The 17,817-nt window shown below is 38.2% G+C and overlaps 1 protein-coding gene across 2 annotated transcripts in view; it reads left to right on the top strand.

The window, feature by feature from the left end:
* Window positions 1-17,817, top strand: part of Cpsf6 (cleavage and polyadenylation specificity factor subunit 6) — a 383,523-nt gene that overhangs the window by 7,825 nt on the left and 357,881 nt on the right. For both annotated transcript variants that reach the window (XM_067143420.2, XM_067143419.2), the window contains exon 2: window positions 14,636-14,869. In XM_067143420.2, the coding sequence (XP_066999521.1) occupies window positions 14,636-14,869 (234 nt within the window). The remainder of the gene's footprint in view (window positions 1-14,635; window positions 14,870-17,817) is intronic.

Below are 17,817 nucleotides of genomic sequence, written 5' to 3'. Positions count from 1 at the left end.
TCTCTGAGAGAACATGTTTTCCTATTTACAATAGTTCACGGGAATTGTGGTAACTTTTTTAAGCTCTGTTATTCTCAAATGTTTATGCAAGTTCACAGATGTTGTTTGAATGTAAACATGGCTTCTAAGTTCACAGATGTTGTTTGAATGTAAACATGGCTTCTGCTTCGTCTTCACTCACGGAACTGTTTTGAAAAGTACCACAGAGTGAAAACATACAAGGATTAATGTATATTGTGTGCCTAATTGTAAATATATTCATGTAACATACTTATATTTTGTGTTAGATTCTTTTGCATTGTTCACGTCCTACAGCTGTTCATAGTGCAGAAATTAATTAGGAGTGGAGCAGGAAGCATACCCTAAGGGTAATGGAGTTCAAAAGGTTAAAATGAGCATATCTACAGTACATCCCAAAAACTTTACATATTCCAGATGTGAAAATTGGAATATTTAGTCTCTTTTAAAAATAAAGTAACATTTTTTGTTTTGTTTTTGAAAAATGCACTTAAGGGGGTAAAATGACTGAAAAAGGGGCTTGAATTATTTTTATTAGGATACTGGTATCTCCAAAAGTGAAGATATTAACAGATGTAAAAATTGGTATTTGGAATCTCCTTTAAAAATAAAGAAACACATATTCTTTAGTTTTTGGAAAATCCTATTAAGGGGCAGGAAATAAATGAATTGAAAAATGAATTGAAAATGAAGGATTTTATGGTCAAGAAAATCGGTATTTGGAATATGCTTTAAAAATAGATACGCGTATTTTGTTGCGGGGTGGGGGAATTGGAATCAACTTAAGGGGGGGGGGGGGTGTAAAACGGGTTGAATTTTTAAAAATGAGGATACAAATAAGAACTGGACTTAAAAAACAATACACCTACAAGGAGGTTTTGACTGGGGGTTGAGGAATGATTACAAAAATATGCCTTTAAATGAAACCGTTTGGCATTAAAATTTCAAATTATATCCTAGATGTTAAATAACAGAAGGTTTGAAACAAATTTAACTGCTCAGAGAGTTAAATGGGGGTTAAGATCTGAAAACAAATATATTCGTTCCTTCCTCCGAAATGGTTTAACATATGAAGACAAAATTCCAAATAGCGGTATATATTTTAAATCAAATGTGTGAAATAGGAAATCTTTTTTAACGTTCCACCCCTAAAGTGTTAAATGGGATTGATTAGCTCCTTAAACAAAATTATTCATCCCTCCAAAACCGTTCGAAGTACAAAGTTGTAATTTTACGATGTCCTAGGTGTAAAATATCGTATACTTCAAAATATTTATCCCCTAAGAGATTTTGATGATGGTTGACTCGCAGAAACACAATATCCATTCTTCTGGATGTTAATAAATATTCATAAACATTCACCCATTAAAAATGTATTCATTCAGTGTATTCAATCAAAATTTCACTGGTTGGTTTAAAATTCAAATTTTTCCCTATGGGGTTCAAATGAGTGTTAGATCAGAAAATAAATAATCATTCCTCCCAAACTGTTTGACGTACGAACTGAGGGCGTATTTTACAGGCTCAGCTGACAGTTGACTCTCCAAAATGTAAAACTTTGGATAATAATTTTCAATTTCTAACCGTAGCAAAGCACGGGTATCTTGCTGGTATATGATAAAAACTAAGGTTATACATTACAGCAATAATTGCATCCAGCACACAGTATGACAACTTCAAACTGCAGTTTTCTGATTTTCACCACATCTGGTAGTCCTGTTGCCACACAGGTTGTGAGCTCTATCGGAGACAATATCAAACTTGTCATTATTATAGCCGGCAATCGCACCAAGACAGAAAATGCTCGCATATTGATTTACACAAGCCTCTGTTTCAATCGTTTTACGTGAAGGGACGAGTTGGTGGCTGTGTGGCAAGCATGAAGGTAGGAATCTATTTGAGGTATAATTTCTTGTCATTTTTCTATCCTAAACATGTGAATGGTCAACGAGAAGTGCCACCGCCGTAGGTTGTTAAAATAATTCAGTAGGATGGGGGCTTCAGAGGGGTTGTAAAACATAGTGTCTTTCTTATGGTTGATTTCGAGGGAAATTGCTTGCAGCAGAAATCATCATCATCAATGTCCTACTCCCGTCACCTGGGTGTGGTTAACAAGCCTCCTCCACTCCTTTCTGTCCTTCTACTTTCCCTGCTCCATTACTTCTGCCACATCCAATCCAGCTTCTCTAATGTCCTTCCAAATCTGATCCATCCACCTTCTTGGTCTTCCGACTGATCTCTTTCCCGTCTCTTTCCACTTCCCTTCTTGCTACCGTTCCTTTCCCATTCTTTTTACATGTCCAAACCATCTCAGTCTGGCTTTCTGTATGTTCTGTACTAACGGTTCTGTATTGAGCTCTTGTCTAATTTTAATATTTTGAATTCTCTCTCTCTTCTTGTTTTTTTAACCGATGTTCTTAAAAATTTCATTTCTACTGCTTGGATCTTACTGTCTTGTCTGTTATTAGTTACCAGAATTGATTTTGAATATTACTTATCCATGATTCGAAATCATGAAGCGTAGCAAATGCAAGCTTATATGGCTCTGTGACAAATGCAAGCCAGAACTCATAGGAACAAGGGAGCAACACAACACAATCAACCAGCTAAACGAAAAGGCGGAAAAAAATGTTTTTCATCACAAATGTATCATAAAAAGACAGCCAGAAAACTTTTCGAGACACACAAGAAACAGTCCACGATAAATAAAGAAGGAAAAAAAGAGGGTCGCTCCAGAGAGACCCCATCAAATACAGGCACCTCAAGAAGCTCAACAAATACACTTACACCCCATGGAAAATAATGACGACATAGTAGTGGAAACAGGGAAGGATCGAGAACCAAGAGACGGTACCTCTTTCACAGACATAGCTAGAAAGAAAGTAAAACAAAGGGATCTTTCAATAATCGGTACGTCAGACCTGATCAATGGAGAACTTCAGGCAGGACCTAAACTTGCCTGCCTGTATGTGGATAAACTGCACCGACAGGCGACAAAAGAAACAATTGAGAAACACTTACACTGGCATGAAATCTCCAATATTGCCGATTGTGAAGAGTTGCAATTCAAAGGACATCTGAAAGCATCCAAGATAGGTATACCATTCACCGACATTCAGTGGACAGATGAAGCAGACTTCTGGCCAAAAGGAGTAATGGTACGACGTTATCGCTTTCGAAAATTCACAGGAGCAAGTTTTGACTTTTAACTTGATGCTGTGGAACAGAGGAGGACTGAACAGTATTCTCACTCTAATCCCCAATGAATCACTCAACACACAGGACATATTAATCTTCACAGAAACCTTTTCAACAGAGGCAATCCAACTCTAAACGTATTACAGAGAACATGCATTAGCAACACACAAGCAAAGAGGCAGACCTGAAGGGGGAGTATTGTGCTATTTCAAGCCACACCTTGGGAAATTAAGAAATACTCACACCAAAGACAACACCATAATTTTACAAGCAGACCTAATAACAATAGTCGGCTTATGCATTCCACCTCTAACCCCAATTGAAGACATAATAGAAATTATAATGAAAATTATGAACCGGCTGGACCCCACAAAGGATGCATTGATAGCAGGAGACTTCAACTGTAGAATTGATCTACCTAGCCAGCGGAAAAACATACTGCTAAACACAATAGAAGGAGAAGGCTTCAGAATTGTCAACAAAGAAGATAACAAGACATATTTTGCACACAACGGTAGTAGCACCATAGACTTTTCTACAGAGGCACATCATCAAATAGGCCAACCATCACTCCACTCCAGAAGTGTTGCCCCGTTTCCATAAAAATAACGCTACGAACATACAGCAAACAGAAGAAATCGGAAGGCCAACATAGGCTCACAAGGAAGCTAGACATGAAAGCACTGCAATCATCAGAAGCGCACATTTCTATAATAAAACACCAACTCATAGACAACCTACTCAACGACGCAGCAAAAACACTCAAGAAAGTAATAATCGAAGCAACCATCCCACAAAGAAAGAGGAAAGCAAAACCCTAGTTTGATGCTCAGTGCTACAGGCAGAGACATTTCACACTGAATCTCCTACAGATCGCAAAACAAAACAATAGACCTCCTGATCTTCAGAAATATGCAGACGCAAGAAGAAAATATCAAGAACTAATAAAAGAAAGGAAAGCCGCATATATAGACGCATAAGCCAGAAGAACGGCGGAAAATACTATGAACGACCCATATGTAGCACTCGGATGGAAGAAACCACAATATGCTAATGAAATAGGCATGTCTAGGTGGGAACAACACATTTCAAAGATCCTTAACACCGCAGGTGGTTTAAAAGCTTTCGAGACCTCAACAAATAAGGGAAGTAATAGATTTCCAAGCCTTTACATGTGAAGAAATAGACTTAGGCTCTACATCATCATCATAATAGACCATTATGTCTTTCAGCATTCAGCCTGCAAGCCCCTGTGAATTTACTAAACGTCACCACAATTCTCTATTTGCAACTAATGCTGTGCCCCCAATAAGTTCTATACCTCTTATCTTTAAATCGTTAGAAACCAAGTCTAAACCATCGTCGTCTTGGTTTCCCTCTACTTCTCTTACCCTCCATAACGTACTGCATTATTTTTCTAGGTAACCTATCATCCTCCATCCGCCTCACATGACCCACCATCGAAGCTGATTTATGCGTACAGCTTCATCCATCGAGTTCATTCCTATCTTACCCTTTATCTCCTCATTCCGGGTATCCTCCTGCCATTGTTTGTACCGGCAATCATGCTCGCTACTTTCAAGTCTTACTTCTAACTTATAAGATATCCTGAGTCCACCCAGCTTTCGCTCCCGTAAAGCAAAGTTAGTCTGAAAACAGATCAATGTAAAGAGTTTCGTCCGGGAGCTGACTTTCTTCTTTTACAGAATACTGTTGATCGCAACTACGAGCTCACTGCATTAGCTTTACTGCACCTTGATTCAATCTCACTTAGTATATTACCGCCCTGGGAGAACACACATCCTAAATACTTGAAATTATATACCTGTTCCAGTTTTGTATCACCAATATGGCATTCAGTTCTGATGAATTTCTTACCTACTGACAGTTTAATCTTTGAAAAGCTAATTTTCATACCATACTCATTGCACCTTTTTCCAATTTCCAGGATATTAAACTGCAGGCTTTCGGCACAATCTGGCATTAAGACCAAGTCGTCAGCATAGGCCAGACTGCTTACTACATTTCCACCTCACTGAATTCCTCCCTGTCCAGGAACCCACCATCCCGCCCCTAGAAATAACTTTACTTTTACAGACTTGCCAACTCTCCGGATTTAAGCGTAGACTCCCGATTTTTCATTGTTCTTCCCAATCTCCCGGACCGATCCCCCGATTTTCTGATTAGTTTCAGTAATTTTCGTATTATTTTAAACTACACGTTAAAATTCTCATGTTAGGTCCGTATTGAAATGTACGTAGATACAAAGTGTGTTACATGTGTTATTTTTTATATCCACCTATTCAATACAAAGAGATCTAGCAAATTAAGAATTAAATCTTATCATAAAAGGGACATGTTCCGCCCATTTTAACCCTCGGGATGTCGCGCGAGGCATTGTAACATCAGTCGTTGATGGAGTGGAAAAGACCGCGCAAGAATTCCATATCGTTTTTGTATTTCAATTTGCTATTAATTTTTTATGTTGCTATATTATTGTTTACTCTCTATTTTCATAATAAAAAAATACAGGTATTATTTATTTACATTTAAATAGTACTTTAAAATAATACAATAATGTTACGTTCTACTTAACACATATCAAATAACAGTGAAATGGGAAGAACATACATTTACAGAATTCACAAAAGTAAACTTGTAAAAGAAGTATAGTGCAGTGTACGAATAATGTACAACTATCAGTAAAAAATAAAATAAAAAATGTACAAAACAAAGTTACAGCAATATAAATAAGGTATACTGTCCAATGGTAAGAGCAAGGCTACAACAGAGAGAAGGGTAACAGTAATTAGAGATTTACTGTTTACTAAAGACAATTTGTCATTCTTCATTATATTCGTGAGCTGACTGTGTCCTTAGATAATAAAACTGTCTTCTTCATCTTCACCTGCTGTCCCCATACTGAAGGCTTGACAGGCGAGGAAGATAGTGTGCTCCCGGCATATGCACAGAGAACAGGTAGCACACAAAGTCTTCGTCTTTCTGTTTCCTTTTCCACACCATCCATCAATTTGTTTATCCTATCAACTTCTTTGGAATCCGTTTTCACTCACAACACAAGTAAACAGTCAAACAATTTGTGTGCGCGAACAGTTGCGCATCCAGGGTTAGAACCAAATTCGACGAACGGCAGTAGCCGCCCGCGGTCGAAAGCACCGCACACTCAGATAAACATCCACAGTGACAGCAGAAGGGCAATTAGGGAGCGCTACCTGGCTATAAACACTAGAGGAAGGTTGCGGGGTAGATATGGTGGTGGGAGAAATCTGTCCTGTAACAATCGTAGACAGAGTAACAAAAGAAGGATGCGTGCGGTTGAAAAGACCGCGGCACGACGCACCGAGGGTTAAGGGCATCATCAGCCTCAAACTTGAAAGGTGAATAATCAGGTCCTGATTGTTCTTACAAATCGTAAAAAGAGAATATCAATGTAGGTGTTTGTCAAACATAAAATAGAATGTCCTTGGTTAAAATCGTAGTATCAAGCTGCATGTCACAATTTCACAAGATTACACTCTCCGGAGCGCTGAGTCAATGCGCCCAAAACCTGTTAATGTCATACTTTCATAACGTGTGTACACCGGTTATGCCCCCCGCCCTCTCCCTCTCACGCCGTCTCGCATCATTATCATCCTCTGGTTTTCTCTGCATTCTTTCTTTACATTCTTCAGCTCAGTTCTATTCTATCCTGGTGGCTTTCGTTGCATTTTATGTTATTAGTTTTTATTTATTTCTTCTACCACATTCGTCCGTGTTTCGTCTGATGTCTTCTCTGTTACTCCTCATGCATACACTGTGTGATGAACATCTTAATTGGAGGTTAGTGTTTACAATACTACATTATTGCAATGTTTACATTACATTTTTAATTTTGGAACTAGTTTCGGCCTTGGCTGGCCATCATCAACCATAATACAAAACTGTACAAACACATCTAATGATTAAAACAAAGGTACAAAACACAAATGACGTTAAAAGGTATAAAAAAGGATCTGGGATGAACTATGTGCACAGCATGTAAAATATATGATGAAATTAAAATAAGGCTCCAAAATCCTTAGATGCGTTGCATCATGTTAAAATGTTTCATTAGCGCTTCTTATTAAAATATCTTGAAAAATGCTGTTGGAGATTGTCAAAAACAGCACACGAAGGTATAATTAAATAGATGTTCATAGATTGCAGCTGGTAGAGATTCGCAGTTCAGTGCGGTGTCCGTGAAGTTGACCTTTCATTGTGGCATGTGGTGCGTGGCCTACTGTTGTGTGCCTCATGCTTAATGTCGTCAGCTCCCGCTTGGAGCACTGTGCCAGCATACAGCAAGCCATCTGGCGACGAATGAGCGTACCACTACAGTTCCAATAGTAAAACAAAATTTCATACCCTCATTATTGTGGAAGACTTCCTCATGAATAGTTGAGATTTTCTTCTGAAGATGCGGAGTAAAGTTCTCTGCGAAGCGTAAATAGTTTCAACTTGTTTTCTTGACATGGCGTAAGTCCAAAAGTCTATATCATGTCAACAAGTACAGGTCGTGAAAGCATCAGTGTTAGCAATAAATGCTGATATATCGTAGGAATAACATAAAGCAGAATATAGTTTCTTTTCCTCCTAAGGTTCAAGTTCAAACAAAGAAGTCCATAACTTGTGTTATGTTTCAACTTGAACCAGTTTCTCCATCCACATCACTTAGATTTTTAATAGCATCCACTGTGACAGAAATAGAATATTGCAGTGGCAGTCCTGATGTTTCTAGATGTTTGATGATTTCTGGAAGCCAAATGAAGTTGCTGCGGATATAGGCAATGTAGGAGACTGCTTTGGAGTCACTAAAAAGGCAGTCTGTGATTCCCAAATGGATACAGCACTTTAAGAATCAACCCAACAATCTTTATAGCATCTATAGTTGCGTTTCTATGAGTTTCGACTCGACAGTTAACCGGAAGTCAGACATTGGCACCAAATTGTTACGAGTACAAACAGCTGATTCACGAGACACAGTTCGAACGGAAATGTATAATTATACAATAATAAAGTTTTATTATGAATCCACCTGTTCAATACAATATAATGTTGTTACATTTAAAATAACTTCATTAGTTAAAAAGTTATATATGGGACATGTTTCGCTCCCTTATAGAGCATCATCAGCCAAATCTGAATCTCAAATAATTGTTATTTACGTAAATAAAGACTTAAGAACTATTAGAACATTTTTGACAAACTTAAAACTTATTCTATTAGAAAATCATAAAATATAAAATCTTTGTATACATGCTTAATAGGAAGATACATTAAAATTATGGAAGAGAGAGTACTAAAATATAAAATGCTTAATAGGAAGATACATTAAAATTATGGAAGAGAGAGTACTAAAATATAAAATAAATAATATATATATCATGTCCAAAATCCTAGAAAGACGTGAAGATCAATCTTAGGAGCTAAATTTGAGGATTTTCTTAGCATAATTTCAATGTATCTTCCTATTAAGCACATGTAATTAAGCCATGTATACAAAGATTTTATATTTTATGATTTTCTAATAGAATAAGTTTTAAGTTTGTCAAAAATGTTCTAATAGTTCTTAAGTCTTTATTTACGTAAATAACAATTATTTGAGATTCAGATTTGGCTGATGATGCTCTATAAGGGAGCGAAACATGTCCCATATATAACTTTTTAACTAATGAAGTTATTTTAAATGTAACAACATTATATTGTATTGAACAGGTGGATTCATAATAAAACTTTATTATTGTATATCAACAGATTTCAATACGGATTAAAACATGAGATTAGTCACTTGCAGTGTATAATTATACTCAAATATAAGTCCAGAAATCAATTGTTATTTGTAGCAACATGCATAACTCATATAAGATTAAAAATTACACAAAATATTTAGGATAATGCTATGAGATAAAAATAGATCAGTGCTTGAACATATAAAACGCGAGAATTTGAAATGAAATTTCTACTCACCATCTAGAAGAGTTCGCATTGCTAATCGATTCACTTTCTCCTAAGGAAGGAAAAATCCTACCAAGGGAATACACCACTGATTTTGGAGTCACTATCGGCATTATCATCGTCTGTTCAGGTTTCACTCTCGCTTGACCGTAACAAGATAACTTCTTCAACATAATAGTCTGTGATACTTTCCCTCTCCCAAGCTTCACTTATCTGTTACTGTGTCTCACAACCTGCACTTACACGGCCTACAGCTTCCCAAAGAAGTATTTCAACTTCCGAAACTGTGAAGAGCCAGTTATTCGCAGCTACATAATTCTTCACTTGGGCCCAAATCGGTTCTATGGTGTTAAAATGATAATAGTATGGTGGAGGGCAAACAACTTTATGCACATGCCTCCTGGCTATTTCATCCATCATCTAAACTGGGTTCTAGGGTTTGTTTTGTTTCACAAGATGCATGAGATTTCTCCTTCCTCATGTCATCGCGAACGAAAATATTATGCTCCTTCAACCACTCAATCAACTCATTATTTCTAGCCGTCTTTATTGGAACTTTGTCAAGAATGACCAAGTGAACTGACAAAGACCGTGATATGAACTGAACGCAATACAACTCACAGCCGATAACACGTGGTTATGGTAAACAACAGATCGACAACACTGGTAACCGAAACTCAGATCTAATGTGCTCTATCAGAGCAATCGGCTGCCTGTGATTAGCTTTTTATTAATTCACTTAGCCTCTGCTAAAAATCAGTGCTCAAATGTAAGTCGAAACTCGTAAGAACTGAACTATAGATGCTCACTATACAAATTATCTGCTTCTATCTATGTTCCGAGTATTTTTAACACTGGTATTCGGGAGATAGTGGGTTCGAACCCTACTGTCGGCAGCCCTGGTTTCCCATTTTCACACCAACCAAATGGTGGGGCTGTACCTTAATTAAGGCCATGGATGCTTCCTGCCCACTTCTAGTCCTTTCCTATCCCATAGTTGCCATAAGACCTATCTGTGTCGATGCGATGTCAAGCAGCTTGCAAAAAAAACCCAACATTTTTTAACACTGGTTGTGGGAACAGTGGTATCTTCGGCCATTGCTATTTGTAAGATAGCACTCTTTGTGGGACTATTAGAAAAACTTTTTTCTTGTTGCTGAAATTAAACTATTCACTTCTAGAAACTTATCTCTGATATCTTCAGCAACGTGTTACAGTCCATGAGCCAAGCATTTAAAATGGAGCATATTCGGTTGAAATACTTTCTGAGCAGTTGCAGCTTTAAGCATAAATGCTGCAGCATCAGCGTACATCATGAATTCCTTTTCCTCTTGCATCTCATTTGGCCACAGAGCTTTTAATCCATTATTCCCAAATCTCGCAATAGTTGAGTGATTTGTATAGTCCAGTTGTTTACAGTAGATCAGACAGGCAGTCAGGTTCTACCTGTTTTTAGCTTTTGTTGCTTTTTCGACAGCAACCCATATAAAAGCATTTTTTTGCCATAGTGGACTTGAAGATAATTCTTGCGTAGTCTTGATTGGCGAAGAATATGTTGCTTGCAGTATATTTCTGGAAAAGATGTGAATTCAGGCACTTCAGTTTTATACCATGGAATATTGGCTGCAATCATCACACTGAGTAAGTCTTTATAAAAAGGGTTGTGTGAAGCTGAAGGCTTCATCTGTGTTAAAAGTATTTGTTTCTTCTGTAGACATAATTGTTTTTTTCCTATGCAGAGCACTTTGTGCGTGCATGTTGTTCAACATGGGATTTCATGAAACATGCAATATGTTTGTTGCATGCTTGACAAATCACTACTTTGCCATCGGTTGTAAAGGACTTTTCAACTGCAATCCATAATTTTAACGTTGAAGCCAGTGAGGACGCAACAAGTGCCACATTGGCCCTAGAGAAATGTGTACTTCAACTGTTTAAAAGAAACTAAAACCTACTTGAGACATTTCAGAAGAAGGAAAGCTCTTAAAGAGGTCACAGAAATGTGTTTGGAAAAATATTTCTGGAAACTTCAATATGCAAGTGGCTAGTTTAAAAGCAATAAACTGTGATAGTGATAAAAGATGTGAAGACCAGCACATATTGCACAGTTTTGATTGTATTACAAAATTGTAGAGACCAGTCTAAAAATGTCTATGTCTGTTTCATTGATTATGCTTATGCATTCGATTGTGTCAAGCATTCGAACCTCGTATGAATTCTGAACACATTAGCAATAGATAGTAAAGATCTTACATTCATCAAAAAAACTGAATGACCGCCAGGAAGCTTCCATGAGAATTGGAAACTCTGAGACTCGAGCTACCAGGATGAAATGGAGTACGGCAAGGATGCACATTTTATCTCCCCTGCGTTTTAATCTGTTCTCTGAACAGATCATCCAGCTGCTCTTCAAGAAGCAAAACATGGAGTTATAGTTAACGGCAGGTTGATCAACAACTAGTGGTATGTAGATGACACTGTCCCACTCATGCTCAATAGAGTTGACAACTGGACTCCTGGCTGGCCAGTCCTGAGTGCCGTTGTGGTGAGCAGCGTTATCTTATCGGGCTTCGCCGGGCGATGATCACTGCATGATGAGTCCATTATTTTGGTCATAGCCTGTACAATACTTATTTCCATAGATCAGAATTATGCACAGGACCAACAGCACTCTGGCAGGCATGTTGACCGTTGACCATTTATCCTCAACTTGTTTCCAATTTGTTTACAATTTTATATATGGTTTGTTAGTTTAGGCTATTACGGATTTGAACTTTGTGTTGGGCGAAGGCCTGTGTGGTTCAATAAATCCAAATCCAGTCCAGAGTGTTTGTTGATATCCCAAAAATACTCTGACGCTCTGAGCAGCATGGGGTCTTGCAATATTATGCATAAGTGCAAAGTTTTCATCAAAAGCAAATGGTATTATATGATTAATGAGAATCTCCTCAATGTATCTGTATGCCTTAAAGGAGTCTTTCTCACCGAGTACAAAATTGGTACGGTTATCTGAAGTTAAGCCTTCACACATCTTCACGGAACTTCGGAGGGGGTACAGGAGGCAAATTGTTGCCCTGCCCTTCTCTACATCTTAACTCCTCGGTCAGGTGACCTCAGGTTGAATCTGGACTCGTCTCTGAAGAGTGTGTGTTCCCACTGACCCTCAGTCCAATGTTTATGCACGTGTGCAAAATGGAGATGGTTTCTCTGGTTTTATGCTACTAATGCTAGTTCTCTGGCCGGATTTCTAGAGGCTGAATTTGCCATCAGGGGTCTCCTGTGTTCTTACTTGCATCTACGTTGAATACCTCAATCAGACTGCTCTGAGCATCAGCCGCTTAAAGATATTGGTTCCTCTACACTTGTAGCATTAAAAAGCGATCTGGCAAGGCAGGAGTGCAGCTAGGATGTGGACATGCATTAGGTTTTCTGTGGAAGGTATGATGATTCTGAAAACATTTCATAGCCCAGTGAATACTTGTAGGAGACTTATTCTAAACTTTTCCTACATTGTAGTAGCTATGGCCAACGTTTATGAATGCTACTGCCTTCTCCGAGTCCATGGGACTTTGAGGCGTGTTGATGAGTTGTTTATGCTCGCACACTGGTCCATCAAACCGTGTCAGAGGTATAAGGAGTGAATAGAATGCTGAAACCAGCATTAGTAGGAAGACTTGCATTGTACTGATGGAACTCTGATCTACAAACCTGTTGTGGCATCATGTGCACAATGAGTTCCATAGATCTGGCTACTAGTCAGCCTGACAATATGCGTATGAACTGAACTAAAAGAATGATTGTAAGAGGGATGCGTGAAAAGGATTTTACCCTATATCGATGAAGAACTGGAGAAGAGAAATCAGGTTATGCTAAGTAAAAAGTGTAGAAATACACTTTGAATTACAAGTATATAAACTTCATGTGCCATTAATGCACTAGTAAACAGGGAAATTATATAAAGGTATTCAAAGAGGTCATTATGATATGTGTGTGTTAAAATGTATGCACTTCACATATGCCCTTGAGGCGACGGTGGAAAAGGGTTTTCTGACTGTGGCGTCAAAATTTATAAACTTTACTGCACGTCATGGGTCGGTTTCAGTTTCCACGGCACAGTTAGCGAAAAGGCGTGGATCTAAGCAGTCAACTGTGATGCTTGATGTGATGCTTGTATATGTAATATACAGTATATTTCTTTTGAACTACACTGGTAAGATTTTTCCTCTCTAGTTATTTTATTTTACTTGGATGTCATCCACTAAGCGAGGAAAGCTGAACCGGCCTCCTTGACACCTAGTTGAGCTCCGTGGGAGCAGGACTCGTTTACGTTGAGAATTGTGTTACAACCTTGAAGTACTTGTTAACCCCAGGCACTTTTAGGGCAAACAGGGTCCTATTTTTTCCTCTTCTGTACTGTAAATCACGTCATAGAGCAGAATTCTAAATCATTATAGTGTTTGTGATGCAGCACACTGTATGACTCACCCGTCTGTTGTTTGGCACCACTAGTTGACTTATTGCATATAGGTTGAACAAAATAACAAAGTCATAAGCTTTCGGGTAGGAACCGATAATATGTTGAAAATATTGTTGGACATGTCCGACTCGTTGGCTGAACGGTCAGCGTACTGGTCTTCTGTTCAGAGGGTCCCGGGTTCGATTCCCGGCCGGGTCGGAGATTTTAACCTTAATTGGTTAATTCCAACGGCACAGGGGCTGGGTGTATGTGTTGTCTTCATCATCATTTCATCCTCATCACGATGCGCAGGTCGCCTACGGGAGTCAAATAGAAAGACCTGCACCCGGCGAGCCGAACCCGCCCTGGGATATCCCGGCACTAAAAGCCATACGACATTTCATTTCATTGTAGGACATGCATGGGGGTGATAATTATAGTTTTAATGTTAAAAAATGTTTTAGTGCATTGTACTGGGTAACTTTTCCCCAAACTTCACTGTAATAGCTAATCTAGTTGTCTTTTAAGAAAGTGTATAAGGATCATCGGTTGATGTTCCACAATCTAAATTGTTTTCAAAATGTAATTTGTGTACCATAAAACATCTCTATCTTGAACAAAGTTAGCAAAAAATTAACAATCTAAGGCTTCTAGTTTTTTGGGAAAGCAACTTTTATCTCACCCATAGATGGCAGAATTAAGATTTTGGTAATTATTCTGTTTGTTCTTGGTAATTATGGGTATGTAGTAAGGTTGAAATATTATGAAGATGAGTGGTTCATATTTGCAATTCTGGATTTGTATTCATTCCTTTATTCTCACAGTTCTTCCTTAGTCCTTGCCTCTACTTTCTCGTTTGTGTGACTTGCAAATAATTCATTATTTGAGTCCATATAACGCAGAAACATATACGCACACTGGATTATTAAAAATACTTGATGCTACATTTCTGAATGGATTTTGAAACAGGATGAGTTCGCTGCTGATGGGGTAGATCTCTATGATGATGTTATTGCTGCACCACCTGGAGGTGGTGGGGGCGGAGAAGAAAGTTCACAGGCTCCTCACACTCCAGGTCCTCCCCTTGCTACTGCTGATGGACACTCTCCAAATTCAAACCCACCTTATCACCAAATGGGCAATAACATCCAGCCTAATCAGGTTGGAAGACGACACCAGCTCTATGTTGGAAACTTAACCTGGGTAAGTAATATTTTTTCTCTTAAGTTTTATGTAAGAGTCTTGTGCTAAGGGACTTGCGAGCCTGTCAGTTGTGCATACTTTCCATTTATTATTAGGCTTTTTAGAGAAGTTCTACCAGTTTACCAACACATCGGACTGATTCCAGAAAAAATGACTAGTTTTAAGCTTAAACAACGTGATTCACTCCGAAACTTTGAGGTTAAACAGTGTACTCGGCAATGTTTAAACGTGTCTGGTTGAACATCTGTTTTAGACAGTGTCTAAGTGATAAATAGCGTCTTTGGAGTGCGGCAGCCAGACTTCGATATTGTTTAACTGTAAACGTTGTCTAAATACAGTTTCTGCAATTGGTCATACATTTCAGTAATATACAGTAGAACCTCAGTAATTCAAAATAGTTTAATTCAAAATCTCGCCTAATTCGAAGCAGCTCTCTTTCTCAGAAACATGAGGTATGGTTTTGCATGTTATTTAAATCGTTTAATTTAAAATATGGATAATTCGTAATTCGAAGAACAATGTCGGTCCCGTTACCGAAATACAGACTTTTAATTCAAAACTGCCTTTACATTTTGAAAAAAATAGTATTTTACAGAGTAATTTAAATTCAAAATTTCTTCCGGAATGTGAAGTGGTAACTTTGCGCACTTTCACCTACTTCGGCGTGTCTGCAGTGTGCTTCATATCTGCTATGTTTGAGCGGAATCGTAATTATTTTGTATTCTGCGTTTTTAGGAAAGCTACGATATCACGTAGCAGGCAGTGTGCGGAGAGGTAGAATCCGCGAACACTTGTGATGCCGACAGTAGTTGACGAGAAAGCGTGGCTTATAGCCTATAATCAATTCGTACGCACCAAACAATATTGTCAGTGCCGATGAAACTGCATTGTTTGTTTGTTTTATTTTTTTAAATGCTGAGGCCAAACGGACTTGTAGTTTTAAAGGAGAGAATTGCCAGCCGACAAATGTACTGTGTTGCTATGCAGTGCACACTGCACAGAAGAGAATGAGTGCACTGCACAATGAAGCGAGAGACTTCCTTCCCGTGTCATAGGAAAGTTCGAAAAGCCACAATGTTTTAAGGGCGTCAGTCACTTTCCATGCCAGTACAAGGCATCTAAAGATACAGACAGTACAGTAATCCAAAAGGTAAAGCATTTGAACAGGGGAGCCAGCATAATTTTTCCTCGTCTTTGAATCGTGTTTTTCTTCCTTTCGTTGCGTGAGGTTGTGTTTGTCATTGTTTTATACAAGAGCATTATTTGAATAATGTAAATGCACGTTGTTGGATAAATTTCTGAAATAGTGTTTTCCATGGCATTTGAAAAGTTTAAACTGAGAATCAAGGTGATTGCATGCATTAATGGGTCTTGCAAGTGCCATGGCGGGAAATCGTACAAGTACAGAATAGTCACTGTACTGTTGTTGTAATACGGACGGAAGCGAGAGACTTTCACCCCTCGTCATAGGAAAGTTCGATAAGCTGCGATGTTTTAAAGGCGTCAGGTACATTCCATGCAAGCACAAGGCATCTAAAATGCATAAAATACAGTAATCCAATTAATAAAGCACTTGCACAGGGGAGCCAGTATAGATTTCTCCTCGTCTTTGAATCATGTTTTCTTTCTTTTGATTTCATCGCGTGAGGTTATGTTTGCCGGTGAGTTATCCAAGTGCATTATTTGAATACTGTAAATGCACCGTGTTGGATACATTTTGTAAATAGGTTTTTCCCATGACATTTGAGAGCTTTAAACTGTGACTCAAGGTTAATTGCATGCAGTAACAGGTCTTAGAATATATTGTGACGCCACAAAGGATGGCAGTTCTGAAGTACGTTTTGGCTGTTAATTCCAAATCATGTAATTTGAAGTCAGATTTTTGCGTCCCAACGACTTCGAATTAACGAGGTTTTACTGTACTACTACAGTGTGATACCCTTAGCCCTCCCTTTTTTCTGAACACTCCTGCCTCTCCAGCTCCATTCAAGAATCTGCAGAGGGATAAGAGACAGCACAGACATACTGACAGCATATTTATAAAAATCAACTAAAGCAAACACAAAATGAATCTGTTATATCGAGCATTTATAACGGCGGAAAATTTACTCGCTATAGCGGATTGTCGTTATATCCAATTTTTTGTAAAAGTCGGGAAAGCCCCCATACACATTAAAATCAGTATGTAATAGCAATCAGTTTGTTCAAAACTTGCATTTTTGCGGATAATATCCACACTACGGCTTACTTGTTTGTGTTTTTCGAATTCCGATACTACGTGAAAGCGTGTGTTTAATTTCATTCTGAAAAATATATATTACCGCATTTCTTCAAATCCAAGACGACCCCCACTTTTTCCTTCAAAAAATTTTAATCAGGCTTAAAAAGTGCTTTGTAAAACCATATGAATGTCTTTCATATACAGTACGCGTTTTAGACTATTTGTAGACGCCGAGCATTGGCTTTAATTATGCCGTATTTTTTTTTTGCGACGGTACAATTATGCTTTATTTCAGTGGGTTTAATAACCATTAACTTAAAATTGGTATCATAATATCAAAGGGAACTCGTTGAAAGTTTGCCGGCAATACACATTCCACGCATCTCTACAGTACGACGATCCATCAGGAAAATATTTTTGCTTACTATAAAACTGTTACTTACACACAGACACTACACGCACGTCTTGCTTGCCGGCTTGGGTCAACTTCAGCGACTAGCGATGTACAAATAGGTCTTAATCGCGGACTTTGAAAGTCAACGAACTAGTTTATTGGCAATTCTGCCCTTGCATTTTTGTGCACTTACCTCACAATTTCATTTTCAACTTCTTGAAAGCATTGAGTTTCACATAATCGCGCGGGCACTTGATGCAATATATTAATCTATGCATTTGCTAAGTAATGGCATCAAAGTGCATGATCGATTCACATGTGTTGAACATGCGT

Source organism: Anabrus simplex, chromosome 3, assembly GCF_040414725.1.
Source record: "Anabrus simplex isolate iqAnaSimp1 chromosome 3, ASM4041472v1, whole genome shotgun sequence".
Lineage (NCBI taxonomy): Eukaryota > Metazoa > Arthropoda > Insecta > Orthoptera > Tettigoniidae > Anabrus > Anabrus simplex.
This window is presented reverse-complemented; position numbering and strand designations above follow the sequence as displayed.